Source organism: Trachemys scripta, chromosome 14, assembly GCF_013100865.1.
Source record: "Trachemys scripta elegans isolate TJP31775 chromosome 14, CAS_Tse_1.0, whole genome shotgun sequence".
Taxonomy (NCBI): Eukaryota; Metazoa; Chordata; order Testudines; family Emydidae; genus Trachemys; species Trachemys scripta.
In genome coordinates this window covers 24,799,117-24,818,340 of record NC_048311.1, presented here as the reverse complement: position 1 = coordinate 24,818,340, position 19,224 = coordinate 24,799,117, and the positions used below count along the sequence as shown (strand labels likewise).

Below are 19,224 nucleotides of genomic sequence, written 5' to 3'. Positions count from 1 at the left end.
CCGGCCGCTGCTGGGGCAATCTCAGGCCACCGTGGCCCTCTGCCCCAGCTGCAGCAGGAGTTTGGATGTGGGAGGGGGCTCAGGGCAGGAAGTTGGGGCATGGGAGGGGGTGAGGGCTTGCCTCGGGGGGCTTCCCAGAAGTGGCGACATCCCCCTCTCTCAGCTCCTAGCAGGCAGCTCTGCACGCTGCCAGGGCTGATGAGAAGGGTGGGAAGCCAGTACAAATTACCGGGGCCCCGCTCGTTGCCTTACCGGGGCCCGGCAGTCCGGAAAGGGGCCTGGGGCCCAGCTTCCCCCACTCTCGTCAGCCCTGTTTAGCCGGTCCGCCCTTGCTGGGAGGCCCCCCAAATTTTTTTCATCCGGGCCCGAACTTACTGTCGGTGGCCCTGCACGCTGCCTCTGCCCACAAGCACCATCCTGCAGCTCCCACTGGCCGTGGTTCCCAGCCAATGGGAGCTGCGGAGCTGGCGCTCGGGGTGGAGGTAGGTAGGGAGCCTGCCAGCCCCACCAGCACCAGCAGGGGTCCTGGGCCACCACCCTCCCCCCCAGCGCCAGCGGGGGTCCGGGCCACATGCCACCCCCCACAGCACTCGCGGTGGCCCCAGGCTGTTCCCCCCATGGGCAGCCACGGTGCCCCGACCCCAAGACTGAGTCGGGGGTATATAATACAAGTCATGGACAAGTCACTGGCTGTGAATTTTTGTTTACTACCTGTGACCTGTCCATGACTTTTACTAAAAATGCCTGTGACTAAAATGTAGCTTTAATGATAATCAATGGAACATGGTAATACCAGGGCACAAAATATAAAGGAATGACAGAGTAGGTCGTGCTCTTGGGGGAGTGGCACTATATGTGAAAGAAAGCATAGAGTCAAATATAATAAATATCTTAAATGAATCAGATAGTACCATATAATCTGTATGGATAGAAAGTCCATGCTTAAATGCTAAGAGTATAGCAATAGGAATATACTGTTGACAACCTGGCCAGGATGGTGACAGCGACTGTGAAATGCTCAAGAGGATTAGAGAGGCTACAAAATCAGAAAATCCAAAAATAATGAGGGATTTCAACTATCTCCACATTGACTGGGAACCTCAGGATGGGATGCAGGGATAAAATTTCTGATATTTTGCCACTTACAAGCTTTCCTCCAGTTTGTTAGCACTGTAGTCCTTATCAAGAATTAAATATTATATTGATTAGAGCCAACATATAAGAGTCTCAGATTTCTTTCATGCAGGCTAAAGGACGTATTTGTGGTTTGTAAGTCAACAGTAAATTTAATCTGTTGTTCACGAGTTGGCACAAGCTTCCAACAGGGAATTAAATTCACAGGTATAATTCCAAGTGAGAAAAGCTGACCCTCGCAAGTGAGTGCTGAATGAGAGAGATGGCTGAATGCATGTGTTTCACCTAAGTGTGATTAACCAGTGAAGAACAGTCCTTAGGAAATTAGCAATTGCTGAAACAGTTTTTTTCTATCCCACCTGTACAACAAATCAGAACATCTTAACCTTTGCCAGTATAGCTTGACTGACATTTACTTCGAGAGTAACTGGACTAAAATAGGGGGTCTGAGGTTGTTTTTAATATTATGTGAGTGGCACAATATTAGTATGTGTCAGCAAGTTTAATAAAAGTTTTGGCAGAGCAGATCCAGACATAACCAGATGTTGCACAGCCAATGAATGAAAACCTAAACAGTGGTGTTTTTTTCTTTTTTGATAAGACTATAATGAATGCACTTACATATTTTTAAGCATGACGTCCCCATGACAGTAACAATACTGAAACACTTTTAGGAAGCTTTAACCAGCTTATTATTTTATGGCATATACTTACCCCCCAATATTTCCATTATGACTTCTGATCATTTATTCCAACTTAACGCCTTCTATCTTGCTCTCCCCCCATCCATGTTTCAGACAGTTTGTGGGCTCTACAGCCAAGATTCCTCGTTCACCTCTTCCTGTTACCTTTAAAACCCAATTATTTCAGAAATCTTTCCTTCTTCTCCCCCACCCCCACTACGAGAAACCCTTCCTTACTCCCACCTTCCCTGAATTTTTGTATTGTGCATACTGTCCTGTCTATCCCAGGCTCTGACCCCCCGGCCTCCAATTCCTTGCAGAAGCCAGCAGGTGTGGTAGAGCACGTGTTCCATCCTGTAAAATGGGATAGAAACTCACTCTTAAGCATCTGCTTCTTCAGAACCCCCCAGATGAATGCCAGCTAAACTAGTCTTGCAAGCATAACGTGCTATATAAACAGTTTTAATAATTCTACTGTAAGAATAAAAAAATCAAAGTGCAGTGTTTTCAAGAAAGGAATGTAATGCTTAACAATGTAACTCTGCTCTGCGAAATGGCAAATGCCTATTAAGCATTCTACATGCTTGCTTCATTTTCCATATTTCATGCACTCTTACGGTACGTTTATCTATATCAGGGGTCGGCAACCTTTGGCACGCAGCTCGCCAGGGTAAGTACCCTGGTGGGCCGGGCCGGTTTGTTTACCTGCCACGTCTGCAGGTTTGGTTGATCGTGGCTCCCACCGGCCGTGGTTCGCCGCTCCAGGCCAATGGGGGTGGTGGGAAGCGTTATGGGCCGAGAGATGTGCTTACCCTGGTGAGCCGCGTGCCAAAGGTTGCCGACCCCTGATCTATATCAACATTTGTAACTTGTCAACATGATTTCAATTAATACAACTGAATTCTTATTTTTGATTTATTGACAAACAAAACTTCACCTAAAAGCTAATGTTTTAAAGTAGGTTGCTTGCTTTGTTATCTCAACTGATAAGATACTCATGTATAGAAATCAGAGTAACAGCAGTGTTAGTCTGTATCCACAAAAAGAAGAACAGGAGTACTTGTGGCACCTTAGAGACTAACAAATTTATTAGAGCATAAGCTTTCGTGGACTACAGCCCACTTCTTCATATGCATCCGAAGAAGTGGGCTGTAATCCACGAAAGCTTATGCTCTAATAAATTTGTTAGTCTCTAAGGTGCCACAAGTACTCCTGTTCTTCTTTTTGNTTGGGAGAATGCATGTAAATCTATGAGAAACTGACAAACAAGGCTGGTATCACTGATGAAGAGGAGGCAGTAAGGAGACATGATAAGAGACAATTAGGCCAATTAGGGATGAGCAGGGATGAGGACAAGAAGTTTGAACTTGGTTCAAATGAAAAAAAAGTATTACAAAAGGTTTCAGAGTAGCAGCCGTGTTAGTCTGTATCCACAAAAAGAAGAACAGGAGTACTTGTGGCACCTTAGAGACTAACAAATTTATTAGAGCATAAGCTTTCGTGGATTACAGCCCACTTCTTCGGATGCATATGAAGAAGTGGGCTGTAATCCACGAAAGCTTATGCTCTAATAAATTTGTTAGTCTCTAAGGTGCCACAAGTACTCCTGTTCTTCTTTTTATGTATAGAAATGCATCCTTTGGACCTTGATGCCATCATAATAATATCCGTAGCCTGCTACTGTTCTGTGTTTTCAGTTTAGCACAACAATGAATTGCTGGCAAAAGTCAGAAGCTAAGCTCTGCCATTAAGGAGATTGGTACTAACAGTGTGAGTTGTTGATACTACTCGCATCAGATTTATCCCTAACATATTCACTTAGAGTTCTTGGTCTGAGGAATAAGTCATCACTTTAAACTGGTTAACATGAGGTTATGAGATTTCTTTACATAGCCCTCCATTCAGTTATTACAACAGCCTTTGCACACTAAATGATGTTATTCCACTAAGATGATGAAATGTGACAATTTTTAAACCCAGGACCATCTCAATGGTGTTATTATAGTGAATATTATATGCTGCAGATAACTGATCAGTGTTAACACTGAACATGAAAACAGACATTTATCTCACATGCTAGCTAAGCAAGGAATGCAAAAATAAAAGCCACAACAAGGACAGAGATAAGGATAATAATAGATCTGCCTTCTAAGAGAGCTAGACAGGTCTACTGGTCAATGCTATGCTGCCTCCTGAGAGGAGTCTGCATTGAATCTCCAGGGGTAAATGTGGATAAAGTAATCAAGAATCTTATAAAAAAGCTGAAGCAGTATACAATCTGTTACAATCCAATAACAGGCATTCAGCTTAATTTGAAGAGCTGAATTCTCTGTTACCTTCTGATAGGTCTTGGTTTTATGTCACATACATGCAATTCCATTTATTCATTCATACTCAAGGGGGTTCTTTACCAGTTCTCCATTCTGATACACAAGTGCAGCAACTAAGTGATTATTCTAGACTTTCAAGCCAGTTATAAATTAATACAGCACTTGTATAGCTTCCACAAGGATATTCCAGCAGTCTGAACATCTACTCAATAAAAAAAAGACAGGGACAAATTCATCCCTGCTGGGGTCAATGACTTTACACCAGAGATGAATTTATCTTTCTATGTTTTTAAAATTGAAAACCTCTGGATAAATCAACCTAAAAAGTTTCTCTCTGCTCAGTTTAGACCTTTATGGCAATCATTTTGCTCACATGTTCCAAAAAACCAAGAGGTGGATCCACAGAAACCACAATTTGCCAGTTAAAATTAAAAAGTTACTGAATGTTCTTGAACTATAAAATTAGGCCCAGATCTTGTATGGTGGATTGGCCACTTTGATGCACAGCCAACATTGGAAGAACAATTGCAGCTCCTGGGCCAGCCCCCCCTGCTGTTAGTGTAGAAGGCCTGGGAAAGTAGGCCTGGGTGGAGCCGCTGGCAGCCAGCATAATTTAGAATGGTCCTCGGGGTGCTTTATGTTTCACCAGAATACTGGCCCAGCACAAAGACAACTGCTTGCTGCCTCTTCATAGCTGAGGATGCAGGCATAATCAGCACCTTTATAATAAATCTTCCTCTAAAATTTTCATTTTAGATCATAGTTATGAATGATACAGAAGTTACCAATTAAAACCAAGTCTTGGAATTGTGTGTGTCTCATGTCCAGTAAGAATAATGCTTAAAGTCTGAGTCATGTTGAGAGACTGCAATAAAAAAAATCATCGAAAATAATTACATCACTGTGAGATATATCTTGGGCAGATACAATAGCGATCTACCCTCAGACCTCAGTATGATTCTCTGCCATCTTATCAAGTTTCAGGCATTTATAAACCTTGAATATCTCCCAGGAAGAAGCGTACATGACTTGAATGAAAGCCCACAGTGGATCAATTGGCAGAGAAAAATATATAAAGCTGGCAGAGAAAAATATAAAGGGAACTGGGCAAGATTCTAAATAAATTAATAAAGAAAAGTGGGTCACTAGTCCAAATCTGGCCCAGGTCAGCAGTGGCTGTACTTCATTTTCATTTCATGGCTATTTGTGTGAAATTAGTTTGCTGGTCTCAGTCCAGTTCTTAATAATACCCCCCCCACACACCCATTGTCACTAATTTGTACCCTAATTAACTGTCTCACCAGAAAAGCCAAGGATTGAATATGCATGGGATCCAATCCAATCCCAGTGCCATTGAAATCAATGACAGTTTTGCCACTGACTTCAATGAGAGCATAATCAAACCCACTGAGAAGATTCAGAAAACCACTTTAGCCCCCTGTGCTGGTTATGTATGAGGTACATTGCCAGGGTAATGAGGGGAAGCTTATGTTATTGCTGCTTCTGCTGCAACTATCCTGGGGATTACGAGAGGACTTGCTTCCAGGAATGTCAGTCTGGTACCTTTCATCAGCATTAAATTCACACACACACAAAATTCTATCATTAAAAAACATAGAAACGATTAACAAATATAAATCCATATAATTTTAAGTATAACAAATACCTCAGTATTAGTGGTGTAATGCCATACAGATCTCTGTTACAGTTAATTGGCGGAACTGGTGAGATGTTTAATAAATGAACCTGTGTAATACAATACTACAACAGAATGGAGTGGGAAAAACAATGTACGTGTGTGTCAGTGGGAGGAAGATCGACACCTAAAGCACAGAGCACCTCTGTGCTTAAATTTTTATGTACATGTGGCTGTAAATATTTAAGATACACTATATCATGTCTTTCAGCAACAAGCTGTGACTGTGATGGAGCCTGACCCCAGGAAATAAAACTTAAATTCCATTCACCTTCTCAGTCTTGTCTCTGTCATTCTTAAGGGAGATATTTCTCAAAAACAGAATACAATGAACTGACCTGCATGTTCTTTCAGCTACTTTTTAAACTGACCTTGAAGCATACTCATTAAGCTTGTTTAAATCTGTGCACTATAGGTAAGCTGTATGTATAAACAGAGATAATGACATGGGTTTCCCTTCTAGAGTATAGCAGAACTTATTTAGCCTGGTAGAATATGGAATGGAGCTGTAGTATATCGACTAAGATGAGGAAGGTTCTCAAACTTTTCCTACTGTTTTGAACCTCTCTTAAAGATTTGTCTTGTGGACAGTCTCATTGGAGCATGGTGAAATTTTTCTATTGGATGCTATATTTACCAAAATATGCAGCTTTTGAGCAATCAAAACTATTTGAATGTGGGCTGAACTTGGCGAATAGCTTCAGTTGAACTCAAAAAATTTGAAAAAATCAAAACAGTTCAGTCTGACATTTTTGAAACAACATGTTTTGACTTTTTTGTTTCAAAATGACACTTTATTTTGAAATGTAGCTAGATTAAAAAAAAAAATTAAAAGGGTAAAATATACCTCAAAATGTAAACAAAAGAAATTTGTTTTGGGTTGAATGAAACATTTCCTTTGACTCAAAACAATCCCCCCCCCCCGTTTTTTCTTTTGGTAAAAACCCCCCCCCCCCCCCCCCAAAAAAAAAGTTTGGGTTGAAAATGAAAGGATTTTTCCCCCTCATTTTTTTGAGTCAGCCACCGAACTGAAAAAAATCAATTATTCAGTCAGCTCTCAATCATAATTATGCAAGCCACCTTCCCTACCATTTGTGATCACATCTTTGTAAGAACTATTTTAGATTTAAATAATAAAAAGATGCCTACACAAAGCTCTAGAGACCCTAACACATAATTAATATTACAATAAAAATCCCAGTAGCATTAAAATAATCGTTCAACAGGAATTCAGCCAACCAGACACCAACATATTTTTCCAGCCTCCTCATTATTATAGGAAGCATAGCCTCAGGCCTGTCCAAAAAGCCCTACTAGTCGGAAGATCACCAAATATGGTTTATTTTGGATCCAGGCAGCAACTGCTTACATGAATAAGTAACATTAGGAAAGAATTCACTGTATTTTTAAACTGTCTTTTATGCAGTGTAGCAGATGAAATCAAGGAGAGATGCTACCAGTATAGGTCTTATCCAAAGCCCATTGAAAACAATGGGAATCTCTCCATTGATTTCAATGGGCTTCAGATCAGGTCTTATCTGATCAGCCAGTATTCCACAGACCCCTCAGTAGCTGCTCTGGGAACCACTGGATCACGTTCTGAATAACTGTGCTAAAAGACTAGGACAGGTCATCATAAAACCTTTTTCCAATTTAAACAATTCATTAATGTAATCACTTATCAAGATTCTTCTGAAACAGCTCTTCACAAAGCAGAGTTCACAAGTTAGACTTTCATGACACATTTCTTATAAGTAAATTAATAGCCTTCAGAAAAACAGTTTCAATCTGGGTATGTTTCTTAAACTACATCTTATGCAAAATGAATATCGAAGTTATCGGCTCAGTAATTTTTGCTCCACTGCTTTAACTCTAAAAATATATCATTAACAAACTATTATGTGGGATGCTCCATGCTGAAAAGAGTAAAACCCCTCACTCTTCACTGCAACATTCACTAAACATTATTCTTTGGTACACGGTTTATGATCTGGTGCAGACACTAATGTCCTTCTTTAAATCAGCCAGTCTGGTAGAACACACGGGAAACATTCTGTGAAAATCTGGTTCAGAGGATTGCCGAGAACCGTTGAATATTTACTTTGCGTCTGTGAATTTTTTTTTTTTTGTTAAGCTTGGAGAGCTTTAATGCTTTAATCTCATATACAAGCTCAGCAGAGCCTGAGTCTATCTGTAATGCTCTCCAAATCAGAATGAACCCAGAAGGATGACGTTCAATCTTTAAATCCTTCTCTGCAGAGCTATTTTTAACTCTCAGGTTCACAAAATGGATCCATACTATGGCTCTAGAGCTTTCTTACTGAATCCTACCTATTATATTTGACACAACCAGATGTTAGTCTTCAATTGCATTTAGGTCTAAAGGTTTCTCTCGCATGATTTCCTGTGTAGTCTGACAGAAATAATTTAATGTGACACAACATTTCCATCCCCAATGGTGCAACCTGATTCTCCCTCCCCCAACATTCCCCCCAAAAGAAAAAAAATCTTTACTTGTCGGACAATATTTTTGCTTGCTGAAAGAGACATTATTGGTAGTTCGATTTAGACCGTAAATACAAATTAGATACAATTATTTAACATGCAACATACCATGGCTTTGCAACAATAAATAATGCTATGATAAATCAAATGAGCCGGTCACAATTATTCTGCCCCTCTAGTTCAGCTACTCTAATTCCAGCTCTCTCAGCATTTTTGTGCAATTTCAGCATCTACTTATTTGGAAGTCTCTCTCACACAACATTTTATGCACTCCTGTATACAGAAGGTAGGATAAGAGGCTTTCAGTTCCAGACAATGTAAGGATTCACATAAATGTATGCACATGAAACATAACCCGGCCAAAGAAACTTATTTAGTACCAGTCTAAAAGGCGGGTAGCAGACAGATAAAATAAATGTTTGTTGTAATGGCTGTTCCCACCAAAATTCTTCATGTGTTTCATAAAGGGATGAAAAAGCAAACCAAAAAATCCTGTAATGTATCTGTAGGGCCATTTTTGTTTTATTTTTAAAAGTTAAATTAGCTGATGTAGTTTATCATTGACACATCCCCTCAACTATAGGTACATATGATCAAAATAGACAGCCATTTGGATGCTCTACATTGGGGATCCTGTCATAAACCACCATAATCTCTTAGCTTTGCACTCTCATGAAGTCTAGTACAATCTCTAGTCATAAACTGGAAAGACTTTTGCATTTGGACAGAGATGTCAGGTAACAATGGATTTACAGAGGCAACCTAGAAATACGCAAATATTGTAAAACTTGTTAAATTTATCTCAAGAACACAACTAGTCTATGCTCATTCCCTAGCAACACTAACAAAAAAATCTCCTTCATTAACATGGGATTAAGATGAAAAAAATATATCACAGTAAATAACGTAAAAGTAATACATTACAAAATTACGAAATTCAGCGCGTTTTATACAATTCTGGAACCTCTACAACACCTAAATTCCTCATCCAATCTGCCTTAAACTTTCCTGGAAAGTTCTATCCTGGGATAAATTCACAATTGTGACATTTCAGGTGCATTGATTGTACTTTAACAAAAGTGTGTTTGAATATTAAAATGGAGCTTATAAGAGAAAACTAGTTTCAGCCTTAACAATAGTTGAGTGTCTGTCTCTCCATAAATAAAACATATTAGAGGTTTAGGATGAGTTTTATATAGTATCAAACCAAAGTAGTCCCTGGTACAATTGCCCCACGAATGGTTCCCTTCCACCAGCTGAGAGTCAATATTAAAGAAAACACCCCCATCCTCCTATGATAGACTGCTAATAGATTTAAAAGCGTGGAGAGCATTTGTTCCCTTACACAGTATATCACTTAATCACTACAGATTAAAAATTATGAAAGACAATATTCAAAGACCTTAAAGAACACACAGTCATTCTGATGGAACTTTGGCATCTTGGAAGGAAAAACTGGGACACTGTGGCTTAAGTACTTGAGTCCTTAAAGCTCAGGTGCTGGAGGGTTCCCAAGTTAGCCTGCACATCAACATCACGAGTTTGGGCCAAAGCCCATTGAAATCAGTGGGAATCTTTCTACAGACTTCAGTGAGCTGTGGATCAGGCCTAGTGAAAGGAGAACTCCAAGTTTCTGGAATCTCTATGGCACTTCAGTCTGAGTAACTGAGCTTGTCCTCCTGTACTTTCACAGGCTAGGGCAGTCAAATTATCTGAAGTCCCTGGCATGTGTTTTACGAAGAGTGATGGATATTACTGAACAGGATTAAAATAATTTCCATGTACTAAACTGGCATTTCCTACCTTAATGATCTCTTTAGCAGTGGAGTGCCTGCTCATGAACCACCTAGGAGGAAAGGCAGTGTGCAAAAGAGAAGGGAAGGTGGAAGTACAAAACTAAAATGAGAAACTTGATCCCTTAGATACCACTGCAACTCTTTAAATGATTTGCTGCATGGCACCAAATCGCTGCAATCACCACTATAATACTCTCGCTTTGCTGCACTTCATTACAGGCATCTAATGTAAGAAACTTTCAAGGCACTTATTTGCCCAGCAAACATTTGAAGAATGCGACATACTGATCAGAAATGTCTACAGGTTGCTAGTTTAAACCTCAGAAGAAATATTTTCTTTGTTTATTAAACTGCTGTGCTGTGAATGAAAGCTGGTCTAGCTAGGAGAAAAGGGACAGCAGGTTCTCTTTCTCTCTCTTTAGGTTAATACAGATGTCAGAAATTCCAAACTGAAAATAACGTTTTGTTAGAAATAATTCAAGGAAATAGCTAATTAATTTTCATAAGGGAAACATTCTTCTATGGCCTAGTTTTAATTCAAAATATTGGCAATAATAAGGGATTGTGTTTCATGTAGCCTACTTTTTTCTTTTGGTGGTGGAATTACAAGCATGCTGTAAAAGGCTAGCTATGATTTATAACAGGACATTCAATGAATTGGAGAACACATCCCAGCCACATAAATGAGATCAATTATTATTTCTCTCAGTGAACAGTGGAATATGTATGTAATGAACTATTCTGGCATATATGCCTAAAGCTAAAGAGATAGAGAATTACTATTATGAGTGTACCAGGAAAGGAAAAACACTGCTAATTTTAAAGGCATCAACTAGCTTCTTGCTCTGGAGATACAGTTATCTATGCCCCAGTCCTATGAGATACTGAGCACCTCTTGAGCAGCCAGAACGGAGGGTGTCAGTATGCTCAGGATAGGTACTCTAGATGGTGAAATAAAAAGAAGAATGGCTATAGTAACAAAACAGCACTAAAAATTCCCCAATTCAGTTTAACTGAGTAGAAACTTGATAATTTTCTATCAGGCCCTGGACTTGAGTAGGTCTACTGTCATCGGTGCACCAACTCACATTCATAAAAAACATTTCAGGATCAGACCCCCTCGCCTCCAACTGCATAACCTTCTTTGTGCAAAGCTTTACAAGTGAGAGCTGAAGTGAAGTCTCACTGAAATCAATGGGAGATAGGCACTCAGGTGGTTTTAAAAATCCCACTAGGTGTCTAACTCTGGCCCTTAGGCGCTTTGGAAAATTTTACCCATATCACACTTGACATGTTCGAAGTCCTGTACAAACAACTAGTTAATCCTTGGGAGGACCCACGTGGAAGGCAGGCGTTAGTCTCCTTTTAGAAAAGGGGGAAATGAGGCAGAGGTCTCACAGCAAATCAGCAGCAGAGCTGGGATTACTATGCAGAAGATTCCTGACTCCCCAGTCTGGGCCAGATCCTGGCCTCTACTCCAGGGGCTCTGTGCTGCTCTGATGATTAAAAAGTAGCCATCAAGCTGACTTAACCAGCCCCTGATGACTCTCTCAGCTCGGGGAAACCTTAAAGTGGTACCAATTCATAGAACTGGCATCTATGCCATCCCCTCTCTGCTCCTGGTGCAGAGTGTATGGGGGAGAGAAGAGACTGAGAAAAATAACCATGCTTCAAGCTATTTTTGCTCCTTTGAGCTGTGCTATGTGCTCCTTGGCTACTGATCTGAATATTATTTCCATCTAATTATATCATGCGGTTGCTGAAGACGACTGTTGCAGTGCCCGAGCAGTGTAAAGGGACCTTAAGTGTAAATGGGAAACAGGACTGTAGACTCCTTGATTACTTTTTCATAAATTGGAATTGGGAAGGAGTGATACAGTCAGCTCTGCCCTCTGCCATCAAATACCTTGTCTCTGCTACCCCAACTCTGCATTCACTTACAATTCTGGGTTCCTTGAATCAAGACAGTTAATTGTGAACCGAGATATTAAACGTACTGGTATAATGTTAATGAAAAGACTCCAGAGGATTGTCCCATTTCAGCATTAGTATATGTACCCTTTTTGTACCCTTCTTGTGAAATGACCAATTAACCAGCTGTTGTGTTAACTGATTATAGCATTTGTAAAACTGCTGGCTGACAGTCTTTTCTTTCAGACAGTTGTAATGTAATATTGGCCAATGCTCATTTCTTAATCCATAAAATTCTTTCTAGTCTATTCTGAAAAGATAGATCATTCCAACTACAAATGATATAAAGATCTGAAAAAAAAAAATCCAAATCTCATTTTGGTCAAAGAAAAAGCAGAACTTTCTGATGGATTGCAATTTTTTCTTTTATCTTTACATTAGATCTGATTCTCCTTTCACTTCAGTTTTACACCAGTGTAACTCTTGACGATTACTGATATCAATTTATATCAGTGCAATTGACAGAAAAATCAGGACCAATATGCTTACGTTGTTAACAGGCTGGACTATGTGAATTACCTTTCTTTCCGGACTAGAATAGGAAGCAGGCTGTAGGAGTCTGTCTCTGAGACTTGCTTGTTTAAAGGTCCCTTTTTCTTCCTACCACCTGACTGTCAGTATTATAATTAGTGTTTTCCTGGAACCATACCCGCAGTGTAGGCTAGTTACCATTGGGAAATATGGGTTTGGCACATTAATAAAAGTGCCTTGATAAGGGCTGATAATGAACCTCATAAATCATAAACCTAAACCACCCTTCCAGCTCATGATTCTTTACGAAGTGTAAATGCTACAACTATCTGAACTACACCGAGGATTTTCCTAGTGGCTGTTATGCTCAAATGTGCTTTCTTCTGATGAACCTACAGTAATGACTGATTAGATTTATTGTTCAGTTGATAACTGCTGAAATATTCCACTTTGAATTGCCAATCAAAAGGTGAAAGGGAGAAAGGCTGTGCGGTGGTGGCGGGTATACTCACAATCTACTTCCAGAATGGCACGGACAGATTTAGTAAGATCTTTGGCTTCTGCTGCAAGGGTTGCTGTGACAGTACGTCCATTTCTTCCCAGTCGTGCCAGGAGTGTTTTGGTAGATAATGTGCCTCTTCGGTCACTGGAAGGAACACACAGCAAAGAGATCAACTGTCTATAAGATTACAAGGGAAAATGTTCCTTTTAATAAAATAAAACAGGCATCCTTTCACCTTGTTGAACACATCTCTTGGTTGATTTTAGTCTCATTCCAGTAATAAATAAATAAATAAAAAATTATGCTACCAAATTCAGGAGACTTACTGTGACTCTAACAGCACCCCAATGTCAGAGGGCAAGGACCTCCCCAGTATCTAGCAATGAGTTTCAGCAGAACATTTCAGTGTACCCCAACTCACTAATGTCATAATCTATATCTAACAGCTGTAGGGTCAGGTATCATTGGAAAAGTAATAACACACTGATCGTTAATATTCTTGCATAGTGTATGTATGGTAAACCCACAAAGGACCACACAGTTGTGCTGGAAATATGGGACTAAAATGTGTTCAAATCAGACAAATGGGGACTTGGAACTCAGGTTTTTCCCAGACAAAGGAAAGGCTGAAGCCTCCATCCAGGTGCAATCATAATCAATGGGTTATTCATCTGAATATCAGAAGTTGCAGGAACAGATCAACTTGCATTGCAGCAATCACCAGTGGGAGAGGAACCAGCATGGAGTCTTATCCTCCAGACCCATGACTCCTTTACTTGGCATGAACTTTACCTGGTGGTGCACCCTTCAGAAGAATATGTTTCAAAGATTGATTGAACTATAAAAGAGAGAGTAAAGCACCTTTATGTTATGCTTCACCTTAGGAGACAAAGGAACTAAGCAATGTGATCTTGTGATGGATCCTGACCAGTGAAGTTGGGTGAGAGAAATCATCTTGAATGAAGACTGTATTTTACTAGATTAAGTTTATCCCCAGCAATGTGTTACACTTACCCAAAGATTATACTGGCTTCCGTACTCAGAATCTCCTATGAAAACAGGGTATACCAACTTTGTAAAGAATGAAATGTTGCTATCTCTGTTAGTCAAATACAATTGCCATTGACCTGACTGGGATTAGTGCATAAATACATAAGGGTAGAATTTGTTTGCTACTTAAAAGGCATCCTGGGAGCTTGATCTTGAAACAATCAGTGAGACAAAACACCTGATAATTTCAGTTAAACAGATTTGATTTTACTAGGAATTTTGCATGAATAAGGTTTGCAGGATAGGGTCCTATTTAGCATTTATTCTTGAACATGAACAAGGAGAAACCTGCTCTGTGAGACAGGATAGAATTACGTTGGTATTTTAAGAGGCCAAAGGCTGCTCTAAATCCTGTTGAATACATCTGAGCTGCAGCATTTTTTAATTAAAGTAATTCATTTCACTTTCATAAAGTTTAGATAAATATGGTTTCTCTGATTACAGGCTTGAATGCTTCTTGCTTTGTAACAAAAGCAGGTATTGCTACTGGAGTTTGCTGGTACAATCCTCACGGTACACAAGGTTATACAGTTGCCATATTTAGGGTCAGGAAGGAATTTTTCCCTCTGGCAGATAGCCCTAGCCAGCGGTAAGAGACTATTCCCTCTCCCTTATTGCAGGCATTACATGGCAGGTAGCTGATTATTTCATTCATAAGCAATTTGATGCAGTGGGCCAAGCGTTTTCTCCCTAGCCCTGTTAGGGGTGGTTTGATGATGTTCTGACATACGTGAATATGCACATTTTTCTTTTATTCCACCTTTGTTGGCAGGTCATTGGCCACATAAATGGTGCAGGAAGTAACCTTGAAAGTCCTCCTAACCAAAATCTAAACTCTCGGAAGAAACGGAACTAGACAGATGTTGGTGGCACTAACCGTGGTGATGCTACTTATTACTGGACATAGGCGAGAGGCAGTCTCTACCAAAGAGTCTTACTCTTTGCATGGGGAAAGACTAAGGTGGAAAGCTGTGGCAAGGGATAGAGTGTCTTTGGTTGATGGAAGCATGCAGATGCCCATAGGTGTGCTAGGTCTGTGCTGGTTAACTGTTTTATCTTCAAATTGTTAATGAAAGTTGCAGCCCTGAGACCAGTGTTGTGTTTTTATTTCCACTGTTCATAAAAGTGGCATTCAGAAATGCATGGGAGTATAGAAAGAAAACAGCTAAGGCTTAGGATGAGTTGTTTGGAGCTTCTAACGCTTCACAAAGGTTTTCAATAATATCATGTATTGCTATATTTCATATCATTTCACCATATTACCTTCAATAAAACAAGTTAAGTTTAGGTTTTCTTACCTTAAATTTGACAAGGGGATGGAGTTGTCTGCTAGTACTTCATGCACAATCTGTTGGCAAACAATCAAAGAAATACTGTTTTTGTTGCTTTGCCGTCTACTTAAAGACCTTCTGTCTCCCTGCAAACTTTGTACACACAATTTGTATTCCTAGCCACAGGGAATGAGCTGGGGTCTCAGTTTTCTTCTGAAGGACCCTAAATGATTTTTCAGGTGGACAATATTCTATCAACCCAAAGCACCTCAGCCACATCTATGCAAATGTGAATAATATATTGTAAGACACTTTTCATATGGATTTTACTCTATCTCCCTAACCGCACAGATCTTCTCGTAGAAAGGCTAATTTGCTAAATCAAACGTTCTCCTATTGGCAGCCCATTATGTAAGGATTATAAAATGAGAAATTTCTCAGTCTCCATGGAAGTAAAATTGTAGATGCAAATAAGGTATATTGCTGAGATATAAAAGATAACACTTCAAATGACATAATTTCCCCCCCTAAGGAACTCTTTTGTATAAGCCTGCGACACCTTTCCCCCATATCTGACATTCAAAAACAAAGTCTGGGAGATTTTCTTATATTGGCAGTCAGCATAGGGGGAAGGAGCAGTAACAATTTTAAGCTGCCTGAAAATTATAAAATACAAAATCACCCTATTTTCACAGCAAGGGGCAACTTCGGTACACCATATGGGGGAGGCAAACACCAATTGGCCAAAATTAATTAAAACACATCCGTGTTGCGTGTTTATGATCCATGTTATAAACCTTTCTACTATGTGAAATAAATATATGAGTAGACCATATCCTCAGCTAGTATAAAGTGACACAGCAACACTAACTGGCTCAGTATAAAATGGTGCAGAACAGGCTGAGTTGGATTAAGCGTACAGCAAGCTAAAATTCTGGTATTTTAACATGTTTTCAACATAACCTCTGTTTATTGATGTATATCTGCCTCTTAATTTTGCAAATGGGCATTATTTTACTATTTCCAGATAAAGAAACTTGACCTCTAAATGCTAAGAACATAGGTTTTAATGCACAAACTAAAGAATGCTTGTTACAATTAGGCACACAGCAACAATCAAATGACTCAAAAATCCCTACATGAAATTCTGCCTTAACCCTTATTTCAGCAGGTTGTATAAGCTGTGAATGTTTTTTTCAAACTACAGTTTTACACATTCATGCTTAATTTATCCTATCTGTTCCTTAGCTTTATTAAGACACATCTTTTCCTAAACAAAATGCTGCTGGAAACAACAATGGAAAAAAGTTACCTCTACAAACTGCAGCAGTTTTGCAGTGGCCACCTCAAAGGTTTTCCTAGCCGATTCTGATTTCCGCAGCTGGCAGTCAAGCACAGTAATTCTCTTTCTTAAATCTTGAACACTATCCTGTGGAAGAAATTAAGTTAATACTATCTAATTAATTTCAAGACTTAATTTTATTTATCCTATTTGTCATTTTTCAAACTTTTTGAGTGAACGGTGAAGGTGATGGGGGATGTCTCTCCAAATTTTAAGGAAAGAGGAAGAAAGAAGCAAATACTGTTTTACCAAAAGGATCCCGAAGGCCCAAAAATTGCCTTAAAAATGCACATGATGTTTAAAATAAAATCTGATTTCAGAACTTATTGAGAGATACTGTAGATTTTAAAATGTTGTCCCCTCAATGCTTTCCTTGCATCCTTCCGTAGCACTCTTTATCTCCTCCGTGTTCAAGTAACTGAGGGCTTATCTCATGAACAATTAGTTCACAGCAAACTGAGGTGTGACTGTACCCCACACTGGCCTGCTGTTGCCCAACTCCCTGCTGATGTGTGTTAACTCTTTTTAAGAGTGCTTTGACTAGATCAAAGTGCTCTAACAAACTATTAACACGTCAGCAGGGTGCACAAGGACAGTTGATCTGCGGCAGGTTAGTGCAAGGTAGATTCACACCCAAGCTTGGTGTGAACTAATTGTTCATGTAGACAAGCCCACACTCTGTTTTCTACCAGGCCTTTTAGCTTTAGATCTGAGAGTGAACAGTTGAATCAGAAGTTTTAGAATGCTTCTGGTTAAGTTGTTCATGGCACATGCATGTTGGGAATCAGGCTCCTGCTGCGATCAAGGTGCTGTCAACAGACTGCAGCCACCATTTCTCTTTTTACAACCTTTGTTGTTGTTGTTGTTCTTTTAGAAAGGGCATCAGCCTGGGGCTGGATCTTCCAACAGTCCACGGTGCTGATTTGATCACGGTGAGAAGACCAAGTCTCCATTCCTTTTCTGATAAATTGCTGGATCAGAATTATTTTAAAACTTTGAATTAAACTGTTTTTTGTATAATGTTTAACTACTACATTAGGATCTCACCAAAGCAACTAGTAACTCTGTGGCAGGCCTTGAACAGAGTTAAACCGCTCAGAGTTTTCTACATACATATGTGTAACCCATCGTTCAGTATTTGTTACATGTCCCCCTTTGTGCCTGATCAATAGAGGATAAGAGTCTGGTACAGCCCCATCAACAGAGGCTGGCTCTTTAGCTCTAACGCGTTCAGTCTCTGGTGGCGTTGGACAAGATGGAGGCCACCATGTATACATGAACACATTTTGTTTACCTGATCTGTGTGCTAGGCAGAGGATTAGGCACAAAATACCTCCCAGTAAAAGGGAAAGAAAATGCCACTCTCTACAAAAACAACGGTTGACATTGCTGTAGGTGCACTTCTCTTGAAGCCCATCACCTGAATACAACCTACTATAAGATTTGCAGCTACTAAAAAGTGCTGTTACTAATAACTATATCTTTATTGAAAGCAAACACACACACACACACACACACACACACACACACACACACACACACAGAGTTTTGTGCGGCAGAATCCCCATTATTCTGAATATCAGAAAGTCTGCTTGATTAGAAAGTTTCTTTTCTGTAATGTATATCGCACTGTTCATTACTGGAAGAGGAGATGCTAAGCCTACTTAGGGAGGATTTTATTAAACACAGCCAACTGCTGCTGCTTTACTAAGTACAGTTTTGGTTTCCCTGGCTTACAGATGATATCAAAAGGCAAAGTGGAGCAAAACTCTTCTTCATGTACTGTACCTAAAGAAACAAGGTGAACTGATCAATATCTCTTGTTTACACTACCAGTTGCATAAATTAAATTTAGAAGAGCACTTCAAAGTATGCTACTTAAGTGGCCTTATTCTCTACTGCCTTGCTGCTGTACAACCACTCACACAAAGTGGGAGTAAAAGGCTACCAAACTGGAATAGTAATGTTTTACACCAACTTATTTTTTTTAAATCTATCAGGTTTATTATTGTAATGCCTAAGGACCAGCCAAGAATGAGGCCTAATTGTGCTAGGTACCAACACAGACTAGTAGACAGTCCCAGCCCTAAAAAGCTTCCAACTTTGCACAAGTACAAGAGTTTAATCCTGCACCTGTTGCAGTCAATGGGAGTGTTACCACTAAACAAGATGGGTGGAGGATCAGGCCCCAGGTCAGATTTTTGAAAGCACTCAAATCCAGATTTTCAAGCACTCATGTCTGCGACCAGATTTTCAAGAAAGTTTAGCACCCAACGTGCATCAAAGTGATGAGCATAACTGAAAATCTGGACACTTATTTTGTGCTTAAATGGGAGCTGTGCTCTTTTGAAAATCTGAGCCTAAGCAATTGCACAAAGTGTGTGCAAGGCAGTGAAATATTAAGTCCATGCACTTTATAGCTCTTGTAACACAGTCCTTGCTTTTTTAATATTGAACTAATTTTCACATTGAA

At 39.7% G+C, this 19,224-nt stretch overlaps 1 protein-coding gene across 5 annotated transcripts in view; it reads right to left on the bottom strand.

Moving 5' to 3' along the window:
• STXBP4 (syntaxin binding protein 4) overlaps positions 1 to 19,224 on the bottom strand; it is a 126,342-nt gene that overhangs the window by 38,779 nt on the left and 68,339 nt on the right. For 4 of the 5 annotated variants that reach the window (XM_034789696.1, XM_034789697.1, XM_034789698.1 and 1 more), the window contains 3 exons: positions 16,722 to 16,838; positions 15,437 to 15,486; positions 13,099 to 13,232 (listed from right to left, as the gene is read on the bottom strand). In XM_034789696.1, the coding sequence (XP_034645587.1) occupies positions 13,099 to 13,232; positions 15,437 to 15,486; positions 16,722 to 16,838 (301 nt within the window). Of the gene's footprint in view, positions 1 to 13,098; positions 13,233 to 13,280; positions 14,138 to 15,436; positions 15,487 to 16,721; positions 16,839 to 19,224 lie in introns of those variants that run through there. The other variant, XM_034789700.1, reaches the window with a different exon arrangement.